The sequence below is a fragment of the Lycium barbarum genome, chromosome 2 (genome assembly GCF_019175385.1).
Source record: "Lycium barbarum isolate Lr01 chromosome 2, ASM1917538v2, whole genome shotgun sequence".
Classification (NCBI taxonomy): domain Eukaryota; kingdom Viridiplantae; phylum Streptophyta; class Magnoliopsida; order Solanales; family Solanaceae; genus Lycium; species Lycium barbarum.
Genome location: NC_083338.1, coordinates 8458388 through 8476377, shown reverse-complemented (window position 1 = coordinate 8476377; position 17990 = coordinate 8458388). Strand labels below are relative to the sequence as shown.

At 35.7% G+C, this 17990-nt stretch overlaps 1 protein-coding gene and 1 long non-coding RNA gene across 2 annotated transcripts; one reads left to right on the top strand and one right to left on the bottom strand.

Moving 5' to 3' along the window:
- The first annotated feature begins 1937 nt into the window (after window positions 1-1937).
- Window positions 1938-10607, top strand: LOC132626064 (uncharacterized). The gene is made up of 10 exons (XM_060340790.1): window positions 1938-2071; window positions 5015-5094; window positions 5185-5294; window positions 5996-6114; window positions 6235-6332; window positions 7418-7505; window positions 7622-7756; window positions 7989-8097; window positions 9848-9999; window positions 10107-10607. The coding sequence occupies exons 2-10, from the start codon at window positions 5033-5035 to the stop codon at window positions 10149-10151; spliced, it is 918 nt and encodes a 305-aa protein (XP_060196773.1). The 5' UTR covers window positions 1938-2071; window positions 5015-5032; the 3' UTR covers window positions 10152-10607.
- A 2455-nt stretch (window positions 10608-13062) lies between these two features.
- LOC132629293 (uncharacterized) lies at window positions 13063-15731 on the bottom strand. Its single transcript, XR_009578166.1, has 3 exons — window positions 14078-15731; window positions 13722-14002; window positions 13063-13638 (listed from the first exon to the last, which is right to left on the bottom strand). It is a non-coding gene; the product is annotated as an uncharacterized LOC132629293 (long non-coding RNA).
- Window positions 15732-17990: the final 2259 nt, after the last annotated feature.

Below are 17990 nucleotides of genomic sequence, written 5' to 3'. Positions count from 1 at the left end.
AAGCTCTTGGACAAGCGGAATGAAATCCAAGTCGTATTGGAAAAGAGTTGCTCAATTGAGTGAGCTACTTTTGATCAGAATGTTATATCCGTGGAGGAACAGAAAAGTGCATATCTAATCGTTTTATATAACTTGGGAAAGATTGAGAATTTTTTTTGTTTTTTTCCTACTATGTAAAAGATATATATATCGTCCAATTTAGTGTAAAGAAACATGTTCATCATTCAATTAGTGGACAATCACGTGTAGGGAAACTTAGACACATAATTGTCTTACACGAATAAAGTAATGGGATAATTATCTTCTCCTCCCTTTCTTTTACTCTATATAAATGGAAAGTGGGCCAATTTAGCATTTAATATAATTGCAACACACAGCCACCAAATTGTATATAAAAGAGTCATTTATTCCCCTTGCATAAACGTGCCACGTGGAAATTCATGGATTTGTCCACTAATAATCTAGTTAATCCCTTTTGTCTTTCTCTATCCAACAGAATGATGAATTATACACCAAAAGATGGATATGTTTTCATCCACCTAGTGGACTGTGGGAACCACATGCTAATTAATCTATAATGCCACCACCAACTCATACATTATTAGTCACACGTTTTTTTTCCCCTTGTGTTTTACAGGTAAGTTTTATTTGGCCCACCCACTATCATAAGATGCCACTACACATTTTAATACAAATAATCTCATCCCAAAAGCTATGCCAACAGATTCTATACATGGCATTAGTCATCTAATTCTTACTTGAAATGGACCCACGTGTCCATGTTAAATATAATAGTTATCCACTTAATCTTTAATTAGTTCCTTTTTCCTTTCCACTACAATCCAACATTTAATTACTTACCCATATAATTAATTTCTTGATCTCAACTCACTTAAATAAGGAATTATCCTTCACACACTTTCTTATCACTTGTTCAGAATTACATCAATACTTATAACCTCGAATTTAATCTTGTCCTTGAACCTACGTCGGTTAACTTACGAATAATCCAACGTACAAAAATACAGGATGTAACAATAAGTTTATACCTCCATATTATAATATTTCATAAATTATGTCCCGCGTCAGAACTTATGCCCTGCTTGACATAAGTTTGATTAAAGATCAGCCCATTTGAAGGGCAAAAATTAAAGGGAAAAACAACACCAAACACCCCTAATTTAAAAAATATTACCCGCACTATGCCCCTCCTACAGTAAATTTGCTTCTACCCCAGCAAGCCGAAAATATTTACCCGACGTACCCCCTCGACCGTACCCCATCCTCCGTGATACCATTGCAGTATATTTATATATCATGATGGTATCATGGAGGACTAAGAGAAGGACTAAAGCAATCCTCTATGATACGAGATTAATATATTTATATACCACGATGGTACTATATTCCTGAGGAGTGTCTCATAGAAGGACTGAAGCAGTCCTCCATGTTAGCACCATAGTATATGTATATAAGACGATGATATCATAGAGGTTTTTTTCGAGAAAAGTGTGTCTTTTTGAATAACTGAACATGATCATCCATAATACCATCTCAGTATATTTATATACCATATCAGTATCATAATTAGGGGCATCTCAGGTAAATACTTTTGATTTGACGGAGCCAATTTTTTTTTACTAAGGGGGTTAAAAAATATAAAGAACTAAACACACGAAGAAGCCAAGAGGTTCAACATCTATTATAAATACATATTAAATATTTTTCACCTTATATATATAGTATAATTTTTCATCGAAGGGGGTTCAGATAACTCCACTTAGTTCCGTCCCTACTGGGGGTACGAAAGTAATGGAAATATAGGCGAGTAATTATTTTGATTTGTGGGGACACACGCATTCTCTTCCCAAAATTAAAGATCAGTCCATTTGAAGGCCAAACCGTGCAATTTCTTCTGGCCCAACCCAATTAAAATACCCACAGCCCAAAGTCTATTATTTTTCCAAGCCAAGTTCTGTAGTCTTTACACTTTCTCTATTCACTTTCAGTCAATTAGTATAACTCATATTTCTAGGGTTCCAAATAGTTCATCTTCCTCGTCGTAACTCAGGTAAACTTCATAGTTTTTTTTTTTTTTTTGTTGTTGTTCAAATGCGTATATAACTTTAAATCAAAGGTTACAGAAAGTGCAAAGCCTAGCTCTTTTTTTTTTTTTTTTTTTTATGACATGAGAAGCCGCAGCCGCTACCCTTCGGATGCGCACAAGTAAACTCAGCTCCTGTGCAATAACTCGCAAATCACATTGAAGAGTTAATCCGCACTATCCCGTGCCACGAGCTTGACCCAGAAGACAAATCCCTTGCTGTCTTGCTGTTATAGGCAGGGGGTTTCGAACCTAAGAATGAAAACCCCATGCTCAATCAGCTGATGGTTGTATTATTAGTTAAATGATATTTTATAGGTGAATTTTAGGGCACATGAACCCATAGTCACTCCGCAAAATTAGATATTTTTGGTATATAGGTTTTTTAAAATTGATAGTATCTGCTGGCACCCATGAAACAAGAAAACTAAACGGTGCACTTGGGTTGAATGTTGAGCAGTGTTGTGAAAGGCGAGCGCCATCTCGCTCGCCAAAGGCTAGAGGCGTGGCGAGGCTCTACTGCCTTTTATGGCTGTGGCGAGGCGACAGTCCTTTTAAAAAAAAAAAAACAATTAAAAGAAGTAGAGGGCTTAAATGAAACTTATTTTCAAAAGAAAAACAGCAGCTAGGGTTTTTTTTTGCCTCCTCCTCTCTTCTCCTTCAAGGTTTTCAGGTACCTCTATTTCCGGCCACCTCTGCTTTTTTTTTTTTCCTTCTTCTATTCTCTTTTTCTTTTTTTTTCTCCTCTGTTTTTCTTTTTCTCAACAGCACCAGTGAGGCAGTGGCTGTTTTGCTCCTGTTTTTTCTGTTCAATAATTGTTTAACTTTTGTTATAAACTTTTGTTGACTCATTCAAGTTCTAGACTTTTAGTATCTACTATCTACTTTTAATTTTTGAATTGAAATATTTGCTAATATGTTATTACTAGTGAGATTTTGATTATTTACATATGCAATTATATATTTTAATTTTTTGGTATTTATTGGCGCCACACTTCAAAAAGGCGAGCCCTTGTCGCCACGCGCCGTCCAAAACACTGATGTTGAGTTATTTATAGGGCACGAGGGATCAATTCCTGATAAATACATTTTTTCCTTTTTTTTTGTTTTTGTTTTTTAGTGGTGCACCCATTATCTAGAAATCCTAGATTGGCGTCTGTGACATGCGTTGATACAGCCATTTAGAGCGAATGAATACAAGTGATATAAGCTGGTAATAATTGAACATTAACTACCGAATGATAATTAGGCAAACTGTAGTGCTTTATGAAAATTCCTCGTTAGTAATTATCTTTAATAAAAATTGCAGAAAAGTATTATCTGTAGCTCTGTTTTGTTCTCGAGTAATGATTTAAGAGTTATTATTTACTGACAGTGTGATGTTATCTCCTATAGGATTGAGCGTATGTATGTTTATTGTTCCATATAAGAAATTGATCACGTTTTCTGAAAATTTTGATCTGTAAAGAACAATGCTTTTAAGGAAATGAGGTAGAAATAATATCTTAAAGTTCATCACTATAGACTTCATGGCTATAAGCATCCATGCCTTAGCTCCCGTTCGGCTTTAGATTTGAAGTTGGAATTTGATACTTGCAAATTTGAGTTTTTGAAGTTGTGTTTGGACATGCATACTACTTGGGAAAAATTCAAAGTTTTGTGAGTGGAAGTGAAATTTCTCTCGAAAACTGGTCTGTTCCAGTTTTTGGAACTTGAAAATTGAAGATAAATTTTCAAAATATCATTAAATTTCATGGCCAAACAGATATTTGAAGGTAAGTTTTCAAAATCTGATCCAAAATCTATGGCCAAATGCTAGCTTTAGCTGCTACAGCTCTATTTTTACCCAGGAATTTCGCATAGCTGCTATGTATTTCGTGGCTGCTACAGCTCTATTTTTACCCAGGAATTTCGCATAGCTGCTATGTACTTCGTGGCTGCTACAGCTGAATTTTGCACAGCTGCTATATAGCTTTATTGTTGCACAGGAAGGTAATATGCAGCTTAGCAGGAAAGGTATAGAGTAGATATTTTACCCCATTGCTCAGCTTCAGCGAACACATGTGCAATCAGGAAACCAGCACTATGTTAAGGGCAACGGGTCCATTTTTAAGGTTGTTTCCAAATAGATTTGTGACCTGACGCACTCAGATGTTTGTTCCTTGGTGTAGGGAAAATTTAAAATAAGGCGAGTAACTATCTCCAGATAATTAGGTGACATATTGACCGAGGTTTGATATGGGTGCAATCAATTTCTAGACCTTATTATGTGGGGGAAAAAGTCCAAATTAATAGCCCAATATGGCAGGCCCAAATCGACCAAACCTAACCAAATTAGCAAAAAATCGAAGTAATTTCGGTTCGGTTATTGGTGCACCAAATGAAAAACCAAAAACTGAACTGAATTTCTTAATAACCAAACCAACAGGTGCTCACCCCTAGTTCTAACAGTAGTTATGTTAAGAGCCCGTTTGGATTGGCTTATAAGTTACTTATAAGCTGTTTTTAGCTTTTTTGAGTGTTTGGTTGGCCAGCTTAAAGTCATTTTGTGCATAAAATAAGCTCAAAAAAATAATTGGGCCCATTTGGCTTAGCTTATCTAAAGCAGCTTATAAGCTGCTTATTTTAAGCCCATCCAAACAGGCTCTAAGTGACCACTTCTGCTATCCATATCAATGCATTGAGTTATTATCACTTTGTTAGTAAAGTACCAATTGAGTTAGCTTCTGTATTTATTTTACATCCGAAATTGTACTGTTATAGCATCACTGACGTAATTCCAATGAAGGAATACTTAAGCATTGCTGAAATTGTATGTTCAAACAGTGTGTATGTTGTATATTACTTAAAGAAATTAGGTTTGAATTTGTCCGCTGTTATTATCCTGAGTTTAAATTTGTCTCTAACTAGGTTTAAAAGTGAGAAAAGATGCAGCACGATGAGGTTATATGGCAAGTTATCAGACACAAGCATTGCAGCTTCATGGCCAAGTGAGTTCTTTTTAATTTGAGTTTCATTTCGTATACCATTTGTTTGACTGTAGGTCTTTATTTGATTTCTTTTTGTTGCAATATTCACAGGATTGAGACTGGGATATTTTGTCGAAACCCATATAATGTAACTGGGATTTGCAACCGTAGCTCTTGCCCTCTGGCTAATAGCCGGTACGCCACCATTCGGGATCATGATGGTACTGATTTGCAGCTTATTTTCTTGTCACTGTTGAAATGATATAAAGATGCTGCAGTTTTTCTTTAAATAAAGAACACACACAAGAAGGTAGCTGCTTTTTCAAGTTTCAGGGAAAAAAGGAATAAGAAAAGGCTAGTGAAAATTAAGAAAATAGTTTTCATCGGAATGCTACTATGCTAGGGCATTCAGGATGTATGAGTTAAAGGTCCGGCTGGTTGTAATAGGAAACGTGTTTATGTAGTCTCATTAATGAATAACTTGGCTGCTACAGGAATTACCATATACTTTATCTCAAAAAGAAACAGGAATTACTATATACTTGGATTATATTGGTTTAACATTTTCTTCTGGCTTTTGAGTTATAAATCATGAGGTTAACTTGAACTTTTTGTTGATGGGATATTAAGCTAATATGGTCGTCTTAAGTGTTCTGATATTTATAGGAAGCTGTCTAAAGAATCTAGTCTAGTTTGTCAGAAGGTTCTCCAAGACTGCTTCTTTCTGGTTTGGTAGTTTTCTCAATTACTATATTTTTAGTGGAAACCGGTACTCTGCTTATCTTAAGGATTGAAAATTTCTAATCATGCACTTTGGTAGAGTGACTCTATCGGAGGAACTAGAACTTTCGTTTGGATCCTCTGATGAACTCTAGTTGGTGTGCTTTGCTTATTACCTGATATTTTTATCCACGCTATGCAGGAGTGTTCTATCTGTACATGAAAACAATAGAAAGGGCTCACATGCCAAACAAACTTTGGGAAAGAGTTAAATTGCCAAGAAATTATGAAAAGGCTCTTGAAATCATTGATAAACATTTGGTAATGAAATTAACTTGTTTTTCACTTACCATTGTATACCTATTGTTCTTCAAAGCAATAACTTCTCTGCCTTCCTCGTTCTCTCTCTCTCTCTCTCTCTCTCTCTCTCAACTACCACAGATGTACTGGCCAAAGTTTCTTGTGCACAAGGCAAAACAACGATTAACAAAAATGACTCAGATGCGAATAAGAATGAGGAAGCTTGCTTTGAAAACAAGGTTCGACCTCCCTTCTAAGAAATCTGGTCTAAAGTTAAACTTTTCTCCTACACTCTTAAAATGTGTATATTATTGGTGATTTATTGTCTTAAGTTTACCTTTTTTTACGGCCTTGAGCATTACTATAGAGGAGATTAAAGGTGCATGCTTGAAAGTTATAGATTCTCGTTTGTTTTATCAATCTGTCCCTTCATTCCGTTTCACATTCTCTCACCCTTTTTCCAGAAGAATGAATATAAAACAAGTAATGTTCTGGCTTGTTAATGAGCAAAAGCTGGAATGAACTTGTAGTTAGATGTTCATCTAACAAGCCAGGAGAGAAAGACAGTGTGCTGCTTTGATAAAAAAGGGCGGGGATGTGCTGCTTCATCAAAGAACCTTTATTTATTACATCTTCGTATTACTACACGTCTATACCAATGGCCTGCGATATGGGATAAGGACATACCCAGTGTATGCGGAATCATAACTATCCCAGCTTATCAAGTTAGAAAAGTTTAGCTGCAATTTTTACCCATGGTGCGTTTATGCAGCTAATCATCCGTGGAAGAATCTGCTCTGATAAGTTTCTTTGAATTGCATAGTTATTGCTATTGACATCATTTAGATAGTTCAAATTAACTGGTCAATTGGTCATTGCTTCTGACAAGGACATGAGCATTCTTTTATTCCTTGCCATCCAGATTTATGTACTACATAATCGCCATAGCTGTAATAGCACTATGTTCTTCCTTTCAGTATTTGATATGATAATGAACCTTTTAACAGCTGCGTAGTGTGAGACTTGTTTAGGGGGCGAAATCTCCCGTGCAATTAGGTGTTGGTAGGAGAACATTCATTTTCCTCCGAATTCAAACCAGTACTTACAGAAAAGCTTGCTTTAAACCCAAAATATTAACGGTACCACTTGTGTTTTGAGCTCAAGAACTGTCATAAATTCTCCTCCCAACTTTATCTAGAAGGGACTTGTTTACTTCCATTTTTTGGTACCTCCACCTTAGGAAATAGATTTTTGCTTATGAATGTTTGACTGAACACATTTTCCTGTACTAGCTAGTATATCTTTTAATTTGTTGTGTGTTCAGGGAGAAGATAATGACCACACCAAGAAAAGAAACAAAAAGAGAATCTCGTCGACAGGAAAAGGCTGAAAAAGCGGCTCTTCTCGATAAAGTGAGTTTATGCTTATAATTCTTTCTTTTTTGTTCATGGTAGTTTTGCTGTCTTCCTTCTATTTTTTAGATCATCTGGCTATTTCCTTTACAAGTAATGCCATTTGTATTCTGCAGAGTATTGAGAAGGAACTGCTAGAACGCCTTTCAAAAGGAGTGTATGGTGATATATACAATTATCCCGAGCAGAAGTATCAAGAGATTCTTGACAGGGAAGCATTGCAAGTGGCTAGCGAAGAAGAAGATGAGGAGGTCTTGGTTAAAAATCCTTGTGATGTTTTCTCCTAAATTTTCCTTGTCTTTTCCTAGTTTTTCCATCCTCTCTTGATTGCTAACCCCCTCCCTGTTGTTTTTTGGGGTTTTGGGGTGGGGTGTTGTAACTACCCTCTCTGGCGAAACCTATCTAAGGAAATTGGTTAACTTTAGTTGATACAGTAAGATGAGTCAATTTATTCATTCTTCTGTTAATGTCTGAAATAAGCAGGAACCTGAAGTGGAATATGTTGAAGGCTATGAAGATCTTGAAGAGGAAGATGATATGGAAGATTTTGATGGTCTTGGAATTAGAGACAATGGCTTGGATGATGATACTGGTAAACTTCTAGATGGATGTGCTCTCCTTTGCTCATCCCATCCCCCCTTCCCACTGTTTCATTAGTGTAATATATTAAGGACACATCATCCTTTTGAGTGATGACGCAATGCACATAATTAACTCAGAATTAACAGTTCTCATAGTTTACCTAAACATCAGGAAGTAAAAGAATATGCATTTGTATTCTTGTGATGTTTAGTACGCATTTGGACAATACATTTTTTTTTACAATGGTAAACAGTATATATTTATAATAAAGGATACTTACAGAAGTTGTGTTTGTGTCCAGAACACAAAAGGGATTACAATAGGAAGACCAAGAAGCTTACTAAATGTAATCTAGGCACCATCTTTATCTTCTGGATAGAGTTTTCTTTGTCTTCAAAGCATCTTTGATTCCTTTCCTTCCATAAAGTCCACCAGATACATGCAGGGACAATTCTCCACCTCTCTTTCTGATTGGATAGCCTTCCTTCTCTGTTCCAACTAATTAAAACATCAGTTAAGACTGGTGGCATCACCCAACTAATCCCCCTCAGGTTGATGGAAATTCTCCAAGTTGGTCTGCCCATTTACAATGTAAAAAGAGATGATTGATTGTCTCTGCTTTCTCACCACATACGAGACATCTTGAGCATAAATGATAACCCTTCTTTGCTAAATTGTCCTGAGTAAGGACTCTGTTTTTTGCCAGTAACCAAACAAAGCAAGCCACGTTGTGAGGAATCTTGACTTTCCATATCAGTTTCCAGGGCCAACCTCTATCACAAAATTTGATCTATTGAGAACTTTATACGCTGACTTGACAGAAAATAAGCCGTTGCTATCCTTTTGCCACACCATACAATCTTCACTAGTAGACAGCCCTGAATTGCTCTACGATGTTCAGAAATTCTGCCGTTCTACCAATATCCCAGTCATTTAAGAGTCTTCTGAAGCTAAAATTCCATCCTTGCTCTGACCACATTTCTTCTAAGGTTGTTGTTGCTGCTGACAGAGAGCACAAATGTCTGGGAAGGACTGTTTCAAAGAAGATTGTCCAACCCACCAGTCATTCCAGAAAGAGATTTTCTTTTCATTTCCAGCTTGATAGTTTGATCTGCTATGAGTGATTGGCCAAAGGTTGATGGTTCTCCACACACTGACCATAGGGGCTGGTCACCATGTTTGTAGTCCAACTGTTTTCCTCTCCATAATTTCCTTTGATCACCTCTTTCCATAGGGATCTCTGTCCTGATGCCATTCTCCAATTCCACTTGCTGAGCAGGCTCTGGTTCTGAGCTTTAAGATTGCATATGCCTAGCCCTCCATCTTTCTTGCTATTCAACAGAATGTCCAATTTCACCAAATGGAATTTCCTTTGTCAGACTTTTCTTGGCAGAAATAGTTTCTTCTCAAGGCATCTATTCCATTGGCAATCTCAACAGGCATGGGACACACTGTCATCATGTATGTAGGCGTTGAAGTCGAAAAAAGTATTTGAAGATGAAAAAGAGTACTAGCTTGCACCGGAATGAAGTTTTCAGCTTTTGAAGTAGAAGTTGCAAATCTGTATCAGTCACATCCTTCCGGTGTATTGTGGCTGATACACATTTTTATCTCGGTTGAAGCATTTATTCATGTCCCAATGGATTAAATCCATAGTTGTGAACTGGTTATCAATTAGATTCTTGTGTCTTTTAACTATAATGTTAATCCTTGTTTATGCTTTATATATACTTTGTTTGATGTCTGAATCACTCCACCAGGAATGGACGACGAAGATGATGATGATGACGAAGAAGAGGCTGTTGCAGTTCATCGGAAGAGCGGTAGAAAAGATTCTGCTTTAGCTAGAAGAAGAGCCGAGAAAGATGATCCGAGTGCCAAAGCAAAGAAAAAGGCGAAAGTGCTCGTGGAGGTAAACATTAATAATGCATAATCTGTTTCCTAATGCGTATTGCTTTACACACTTAAGTCTGTCTTTGTTTAAAAAAAATCACTTTTGTTTTTGTTTTTATCTCCTAGGTTGAGCATGATGATACCGGTGCAAGACAGACAGCAGTACAATGAGAGCTTGGACAATTATCAGAATGCTTGCTTTTAAGTGGTACAGTAAAACAAATTCGGTTGGAAACACAAATGTTACGCGAAGAGATGCTAGTTTGTTTCTCAGAGTATGCGCCTGACTTTGAAATGGACATATGAGCGAACCGAGAGTCGTACTAAATTTTGATCTTGTAATAGCAAATTTTGTGGTAATTGCTTGTGTTAGAGTGGAATTGTACTAAGAGTAGCCTTTAGTGACATTTATGAAGTAGATTTACAAGACATTACGAAGTAATTTATCATGCCAAGCATAAGCTGATCAGTTTATGATTTTCATGAATTTTTCACAAATGGATTGTGCCTGGCCCAATATTTGCGGGCTTGTAATTTCATTTTGCTAACGTGTCAGGCAACTGGGCTGTAATTTTTAGTTGTTTTTCCTTTTGTGTGACAATTGTTTAGTAAATGGCTTTTTTTTTTTTAATTGATGGATCTTTTAGATCACGGTCTCTTTTGAGGAAATTGAATCTTACGAAAAAAGATAGACGACAGATCTAATTTTTTTTAAGTTATTGCAATGTTAGACAATAGTCTAATGTCTTGTGTTTATAAGCTTCAGCTATATGCGCAAGAGTCAGTCTTGGTTGTGTTGGTAATTTTTTCAGAGTTATATTTACATAATTCGTAGAAATAGGGATAAAATCTAAATAGTGACCTCAAAAGGACATCTGGATAGAATAGTCCCAACGAGGTGACAGGTCAAAAGAAGTCCACCCTAAATGCTCAAAACATTTGTAGTAGGTACAAGAATTACACCCAATGACTTTGAAGGTGGGTGATCTTGAGCTTTTGATACCTCGTAAAATCAAAACTTGAAGTTTTGTCATGAGGGAGCCCGGACTAAAAGTTTAAAACCACATATCTCTAAGGCTATTTTTGTAAATCATCTAACTATTGGTATTGGGCTTAGCACTAAATCTTCGGGCCATATGCAATATGGCCCAACTTTTCCATGAGAGCTCTCAACCTATTTACCCAATCCCAGCATAGCCCGATAAGTGCTCCAAGACAAAAAGTTATCGTGCTAAAGTCATACTAGTATTTTATTCTTCACCTGAAAAAAGGCAATTTATGTTGTTTTTGTTAGATTCTTCTCAAAATGTGATTGGCATTATACTATGCAACTGGTTTTTGTTTTAGAAAATATTAGAAACGGGAGTTTGGGGTACGAATAGGGATACCTTGGGGATTTCATAAACTTTTAAGGGTAAAGTGGTAATCCTACGTGAGTTGCCACGTGTGCCACAAATAACTTTTACAAGCCACGTATAGTGCACAAATTCAGCTATAATAGTACTTCCTTTCTTCCACGTCTCTCTGTGATTCTTTAATCATGACTTTTTCATGTTTCTGTTTGGCTTCAATTACTAATTTAACTCTCTATTTTTTAAACAACCCTTACATTCTTGTCATTATCCAAAGGAAATATTATACGATGAGGTGTTTTCCCTAGCCTACATGTCCGCCGTTGGATCAAAATCCAATCGACGGCCTTAAATCAACCTGCCAAAAACTCTGAAAGAAAATAATTTCTACTGGAACGGCATAGTACGCATTAGAGAGAATCAACATTAAGGAATATTACGCATTACAATTTTCTAGAGAACTAAACGGAGTACGATTACGCATTAATGACAGAGAATCAACATTAAAAACACATTACAATTTTCTTAAGAACACATTACAATAGAGAAAGTAGTACTAGAAACTGGAAACATAAAGACAATAATTAACCTAAAAATTATCTCAAAAAACAATAGAACCCAGATTTATTACAAAGATGGTATCCTCCTTGAATAAAATTTTCGAGCATTTTGTCAAAACCTATAGCAATGAATAATCATCTGGGAGACGTTTTTATGGATGCCTGAATTATAGGGTAATCATCTTTCAAATTACTATACATTAACCTATATGTTTTTTCCATTAATCATCCGGTTAAATGGTGTGATTTAATTTTTTTCAGATTACTGGTCGTGTTGCTTGTGGATTCTTTGGTTGGTATGATGATACATTCCCAGCCCAAGCAAAGGCTGTTATTCTTGGCTTGAAAAGGGATAAGAAGGAACTTGAGGATGAATTGAAGAAGAAGAAAAATTTGAAGATGTTGTTGTTTATTAGTGTATGTTTTAATGTATTTTGTTGTTGTTGTTCAAATGCTAGGGAGCCTTGTGCAAGTTTGAATATTTTTGTGTAATATGAAATTGGTGAATGTAATATGGAATGGTATTTTGTGTAATTTGTTTGTGTAATCTGTGCAAATCGTTCTCCATGAAAGAATTATCAAAGACAGAAAATGCCTATGTTAAGAAGAAACATATTGGCTTATAGTTTAGCTTGGGAAGTAATAGAGGTGTCATCTCCAAAATAGTGACAAATTCTAATTGAACCATACTTGCATTAGCAACAATTAAGACTGTTTAAGTCTTAGAGCCCGTTTGGATTGGCTTATAAATTGTTTATAAGTTGCTTATAAGCTGTTTTCAGCTTTTTTGAGTGTTTGGCTGGCCAGCTTAAAGTCATTTTGTGCTTAAATTAAGCTCAAAAAAATAATTGGGTCCATTTGACTTAACTTATCTAAAACAGCTTATAAGCTGAAAACAGCTTATAAGCCAAAAAAAAATAAGTTAGACTACCCCAACTTATTTTTTTTAGCTTATAAGTTATTTGCAGCTTATAGGCATAAGCCCATCCAAACAGGCTCTTAGCAACATTTGTGAAAACTCCATAAATTTATTCTAAAACCTTTGGTCTCGCACCGTAATCCTCATTTCAAGAAGTACAACAACAACTATTTTAATACACACACTAGACTATTTGAACAGAACTATTCATACGAAAGAATCTTCATAGCTTCCTCTCAAGCTATTTTAATTTCTTGTACCTCAATCTTATCTCTATTCACCAACAAAACTTCCTCCTTTTGTTGTTCTCACATAACACAACAATAATCATACATTAAAAACAACATTCACTTAAAGAACTGAACTGAATGTTAAACAACACCATTCAATAACTACTAGTCAAAAAGCAGTCACCATACAATAACTATTTGGGCTGCAAATCAGTCACCATACATGACCAAAAATCAGTACTACCATATTCACAATCAAAATACATAACTTAAAAATAGTTTGAACCACAACAAAAAATCAGTCTCGTCTTTCCTAAACACTTCTAGTTAAAGTAGTTCGAACCGCAACAAAGATCAGTTAAGTCTTTCCTAAACACCTCCAGCTTTTGTTGCACTTTGTGGTGAAGCTTGTGACTTGGTTTTCATATACCTAAGCGATACACTTTTATGTTGAAGTTGCCTTCCTGTGATTGCCTTGTTTCCATTCTGTTTGAGACCTTTACTTGGTGCATAACCAAGATCACCAGTCACAACTGCTGAACTTATCAATTTCTCTTGTGCTCCACTTTTGATTACCCTACTGGTAGGTCATCCTTGCTGCGAAGTAATAAAAGAAATGTTAAACTATTTTAAAGAGGTGTCATTAAGGAGATAAATTTACTAATGTTCCTTGTTCTTACCTCAGCACAAGTAAAGCCGTTTTTGCTCACAAACACGCCATGGACCACTACTCTTGGCCTCTTAAATGTATTGTTTGTACCTTTTTTACTTCCACTACCACTACCACTTTTCACTGTTGCTTGAGATGGTTGAGAGGATTGAGATTGTTGCACTGCTTGAGAGGGCTGAGACGAATAGATTGCTGCTTGGGACTTCCTTTACCACCGTTGCTTGTAGCATCTTTTTCTATGTGCGCCCTTGATTTTTTTACACTGGTGGATACTTGTGATGTAGCTACTCCCTTTGCAAAAAATAAGTTGAAACTGTTAAAGATGTTAATATGCTATAAATAAACATTAATAGATATATAATGTACCTTTGAAGTGGCGGGAGGTTTGTTTGGACATGGTCTTATATTGTGATTTGTTGGCCTACAAACTGAGCACCTCGTGATTTTTCCCCTCTTTGAAAGCTTTCCACAATTTGATACCTCTCCAAGCTCCTTCTTTCTCTTTTTTGAAGGCCTTCTGGGCATTTTCCTAAAAGGAGGTAGCTCAACTTTTGGATTTGATGTCTCAGGCCACATCTCTATATTGGTTATTGGTTGTAAGAAATTTTCATAAGCTCTCAGGTAGGTCTCTTTTCTGTACTATGTAGAAACTGCGTCAAAGGGATTGGCTTCATCGTGATGCATGGCTGCTATTACATGTGCACAAGGAATCCTTTTCAGTACCCAAATTCTGCAAGTACAAGTTCCCTGAATTAGGTTAACCACATGTTTACATCGACCATCCTTCACTTCATATCCAATATCACCATTCCACTTAATGTCCACCCTAGTTGACATCTCCACATTTGTATTTAATACCGACATTGCCAATGGGGAATGTCATAGGTCCAGCTATCTGCAAATGCTGCCACCTTGGTGAACCTATTCATTACCTTTGTCCTAATCTGTTCAAGCATACTGATAATAGTCTTGTGCCTAGTACCCAACACCCAAGCATTGAAGCTTTCAGCCATATTGTTATCCACACTGTCACATTTTGAAGTTGTCTTGAACATTGCTTTGGACCATCTTTCAGGATTAGAGCTTGCTAAGCTGTTAGAAATACCTTCACCTAATAGTGCTAATTTGTCCAAGTTCCTCCTGAGTTGAGCTTCAAATGTTGATCTGGCACAAGCCCAAAATTTTTTCTTGTTTCAATACCCTTCCAATCTTGTGACCATCTTGCAAGTATATGCCTTGCAAACATTCACATTCTGGAAGTAACTCTTGAACAACTGGATTTAATCCTTGAAAAACAGCTCAAAATCAGATGCTAAAACAACAAAACTAAGAGCTGAAATTAGCTAAAAAGGAGCTGAAATTATTTCAGCTAAAACAGCAGCTAAAAAGAGCAAAAATAAAAGCTGAAATTAGCTAGAAACAGCTGAAAACAACAGCTAAAAAGAGCAAAAAAAGAAATTGAAATTAGCTAAAAACAACACCTAAATAGCAGCTAAAACCAGCAAAAAAAAATGAAATTACCTAAAAACAGCAGCTAAAACAACACCTAAACAACAGCTAAAAAGAGCAAAAAGAAGAAGCTAAAATTAGCTAAAACCAGCAAGAAAAAAAAATGAAAAATTGAAATTAGCTAAAACAGCACCTAAACAGAGCAAGAAAAGAAGTTGAAATTTGCTACAAACTGCTGAAAAACAACACCTAAAAAGCAGCTAAAACCAACCAAAAAACTGAAATTAGCTAAAAAGAACCGCTAAAACAGCACCTAAACAGAGCAAAAAAAAAATGTTGAAATTAGCTAAAAACAGCAACTAACAAGAGCCAAAAAAGAAGCTGAATTTAGCTAGAAACAACACCTAAACAGCAGCTAAAACCAGCAAAAAAAAAAAAAACTGACATTAGCTAAAATAACACCTAAAAAGAGCAAATGTTATGTTCTATGAGTCCTTTCAGATCATTGAGGTATTTGGAACCAATATGACTTGGATGACCTTCTGCAGCTAAACCATAATGAAAATCATACGGTGCTCCAACCATATTTTCGCCATCTTTGTAGCCTTGTTCTCGCAAAGCTAATATCAGTTTGTCTAAACAGTAAGTAAAACAAAATCATTTCCAGTGTTATTATAAGAAAATAACACTAATATAACAAACTAGGAAAAAGTAAAACAAAATCATTTTCAGTGTTATTACAACTAAAATAGTAGTTAAAGAGACCTAAAAATAGAAGCTAAAAAGACATGAAAACATAAACTAAAACAATTAACAGTAGCAAAAATATAGCTAAAACCAGTTTGAGAATCATACCTTTTGCATGTCACTTATGATTGTTTATCCTGCTCCTTCATCATTAACATCCAAATCAAATTTCAAAATCCTCGGAAACCAAGTCCAAGTATCTTTACTTTCAGTTCCAACTACAGCCCAAGCTATTGGGGACATCTAATTATTTCCATCCTTTGCAATAGCAACAAGCAATTGGCCCTGAGATATCCCCTTCAAGAAGCAACCATCTAACTCAATACACTTTTTACAACCCTCAATAAATCCTTTTTTCAAAGTTGAAAAACAAATATAGAAAGAGTGGAAGAGTTTTTTTCCATTATCACAATCTGTCACCTTTACCACACAAGTGCTTCCTGGATTTGATTCAAGAAGCACATCTCTGTAGTCATAGATTCTACTAAACTCAGCAATATGATCACTCATTACCTTTTTCAACACCATTTTCCTGGCCTTCAAACACACAAACTTACCAACATATAACCCCATATCTTCCCTAACCAAATCTTGTATTTCCCACCTCTTTATGCAAGGTTGAGAAATAATCCTATTTCTATAGTACTTAGCCAAATACTTATAGTTGCACATTGTATTAGTGTTGGTCTTATAGCACTTGTGTCTTGGATTATAGGTTCTTATAATGAAATCGGGAGATTTAGTCTTTGCTAGTATAAAGTAGCCAAGGACATTCACCAGTTTTCCATTTAACTCTTAACTTTTTTTTGATCATTATGGATCTTATCTAGTTGACAACCTCTCTCAATTGCATACCTACTGATTGCTTTTCTGAATTTTTCCACGTCCCCAAAGACCATATCTAGTTGCCACACGACTTGTTTCCATGTTGGATTATATGAGACCCTTTTGTCCTTCTTCCTTGCTTTTAAAATACCAGTTTTTTCAACATCTGCTTCCCCATCACTTTCACTCTCAAAGCTGTCCGCATCTGAACTGTCATAAAAAGGCTCATCATCTAATAGCTTACCAGTCAGATTTTTCTTGGGTATGTCAATATCTTGAAAACCTGGATCTATGCCAACTTCTCCCAGAAAACACTCAGCAACTTTTTTCTTTCTTGGCTCCATTTTTTTCTTCACATATGCTTTCAAATCTGCCTTAACTATGTTTAGCTCTTCATGAACATCATTTCCATAACCATTCTCATCATCAGAAAGGTTAATATTTTCATTGTCTTCAAAAACACTATGCACAATATCTTTTACATCATCTTTCTCTTTACTAGACAACCCAAATTCATCTTCAATTTCATCCCCTAATATAAACAGGCCCTAACTCACTCACAAGTATACCACCAATATGAAACCTTAAATTTATGTATTTGTCGGTCATTTTCCTGGAACAATAGATATGTGCAAAGTTTAATAAGCCAACTATCATAAAAACTGTATCAAAATCCTTATAAAGCCCTGACTTTTTTTAACATAAATGATAAAAATAGGAGAAAGTTAGTTCTCAAGTAAAATTCAGATTCAGCCCTAATTTAAAAATAAAGAAATTCCTGGGTGAAGAAAGAATACCTGTATGTAGTCTATTTCTACTTTCAACTCTTTTCAGAAGAGACGAATCACAAAACCCTAAATTTTTATACAAAATCCCCAATATTTTGTGACACGAAGAACCCTAACTTTTCTTTTTTTTTAAGAAAATCAGCAACTAATATGGAATCCACGATGAAATTGAAGCTTAATGGGGGAAAGCAAGACAACAACCACAGCAGAGATGAGATCACAGTCGGAGAAGAAGAGAATATCCGATGTAAATATTACAAATTTCTTACTATGACCGGTGATTTCTAATTTTACCCAAATATATTACCCCTTTAACTTTTAACCTTTATTTATACATGTGGAATTAACTTCTGCCACAGTGGAATTATTTATCCACGTGGAGTGCCACCCGACACTATTTTTAAACAAAAAAAGAGAGCAGTACACGCACCATAGTATATAAGTCCAGGTGTGTTTTGCTAACTATGTAG

Coding starts and splice junctions, on each gene's coding strand:
- LOC132626064 (XM_060340790.1), top strand. CDS start 5,033: ATGCAGCACGATGAGGTTATATGGCAAGTTATCAGACACAAGCATTGC. Junction 6,115..6,234: donor AAATCATTGATAAACATTTG/GTAATGAAATTA, acceptor CAACTACCACAG/ATGTACTGGCCAAAGTTTCT. Junction 7,506..7,621: donor AAGCGGCTCTTCTCGATAAA/GTGAGTTTATGC, acceptor TGTATTCTGCAG/AGTATTGAGAAGGAACTGCT.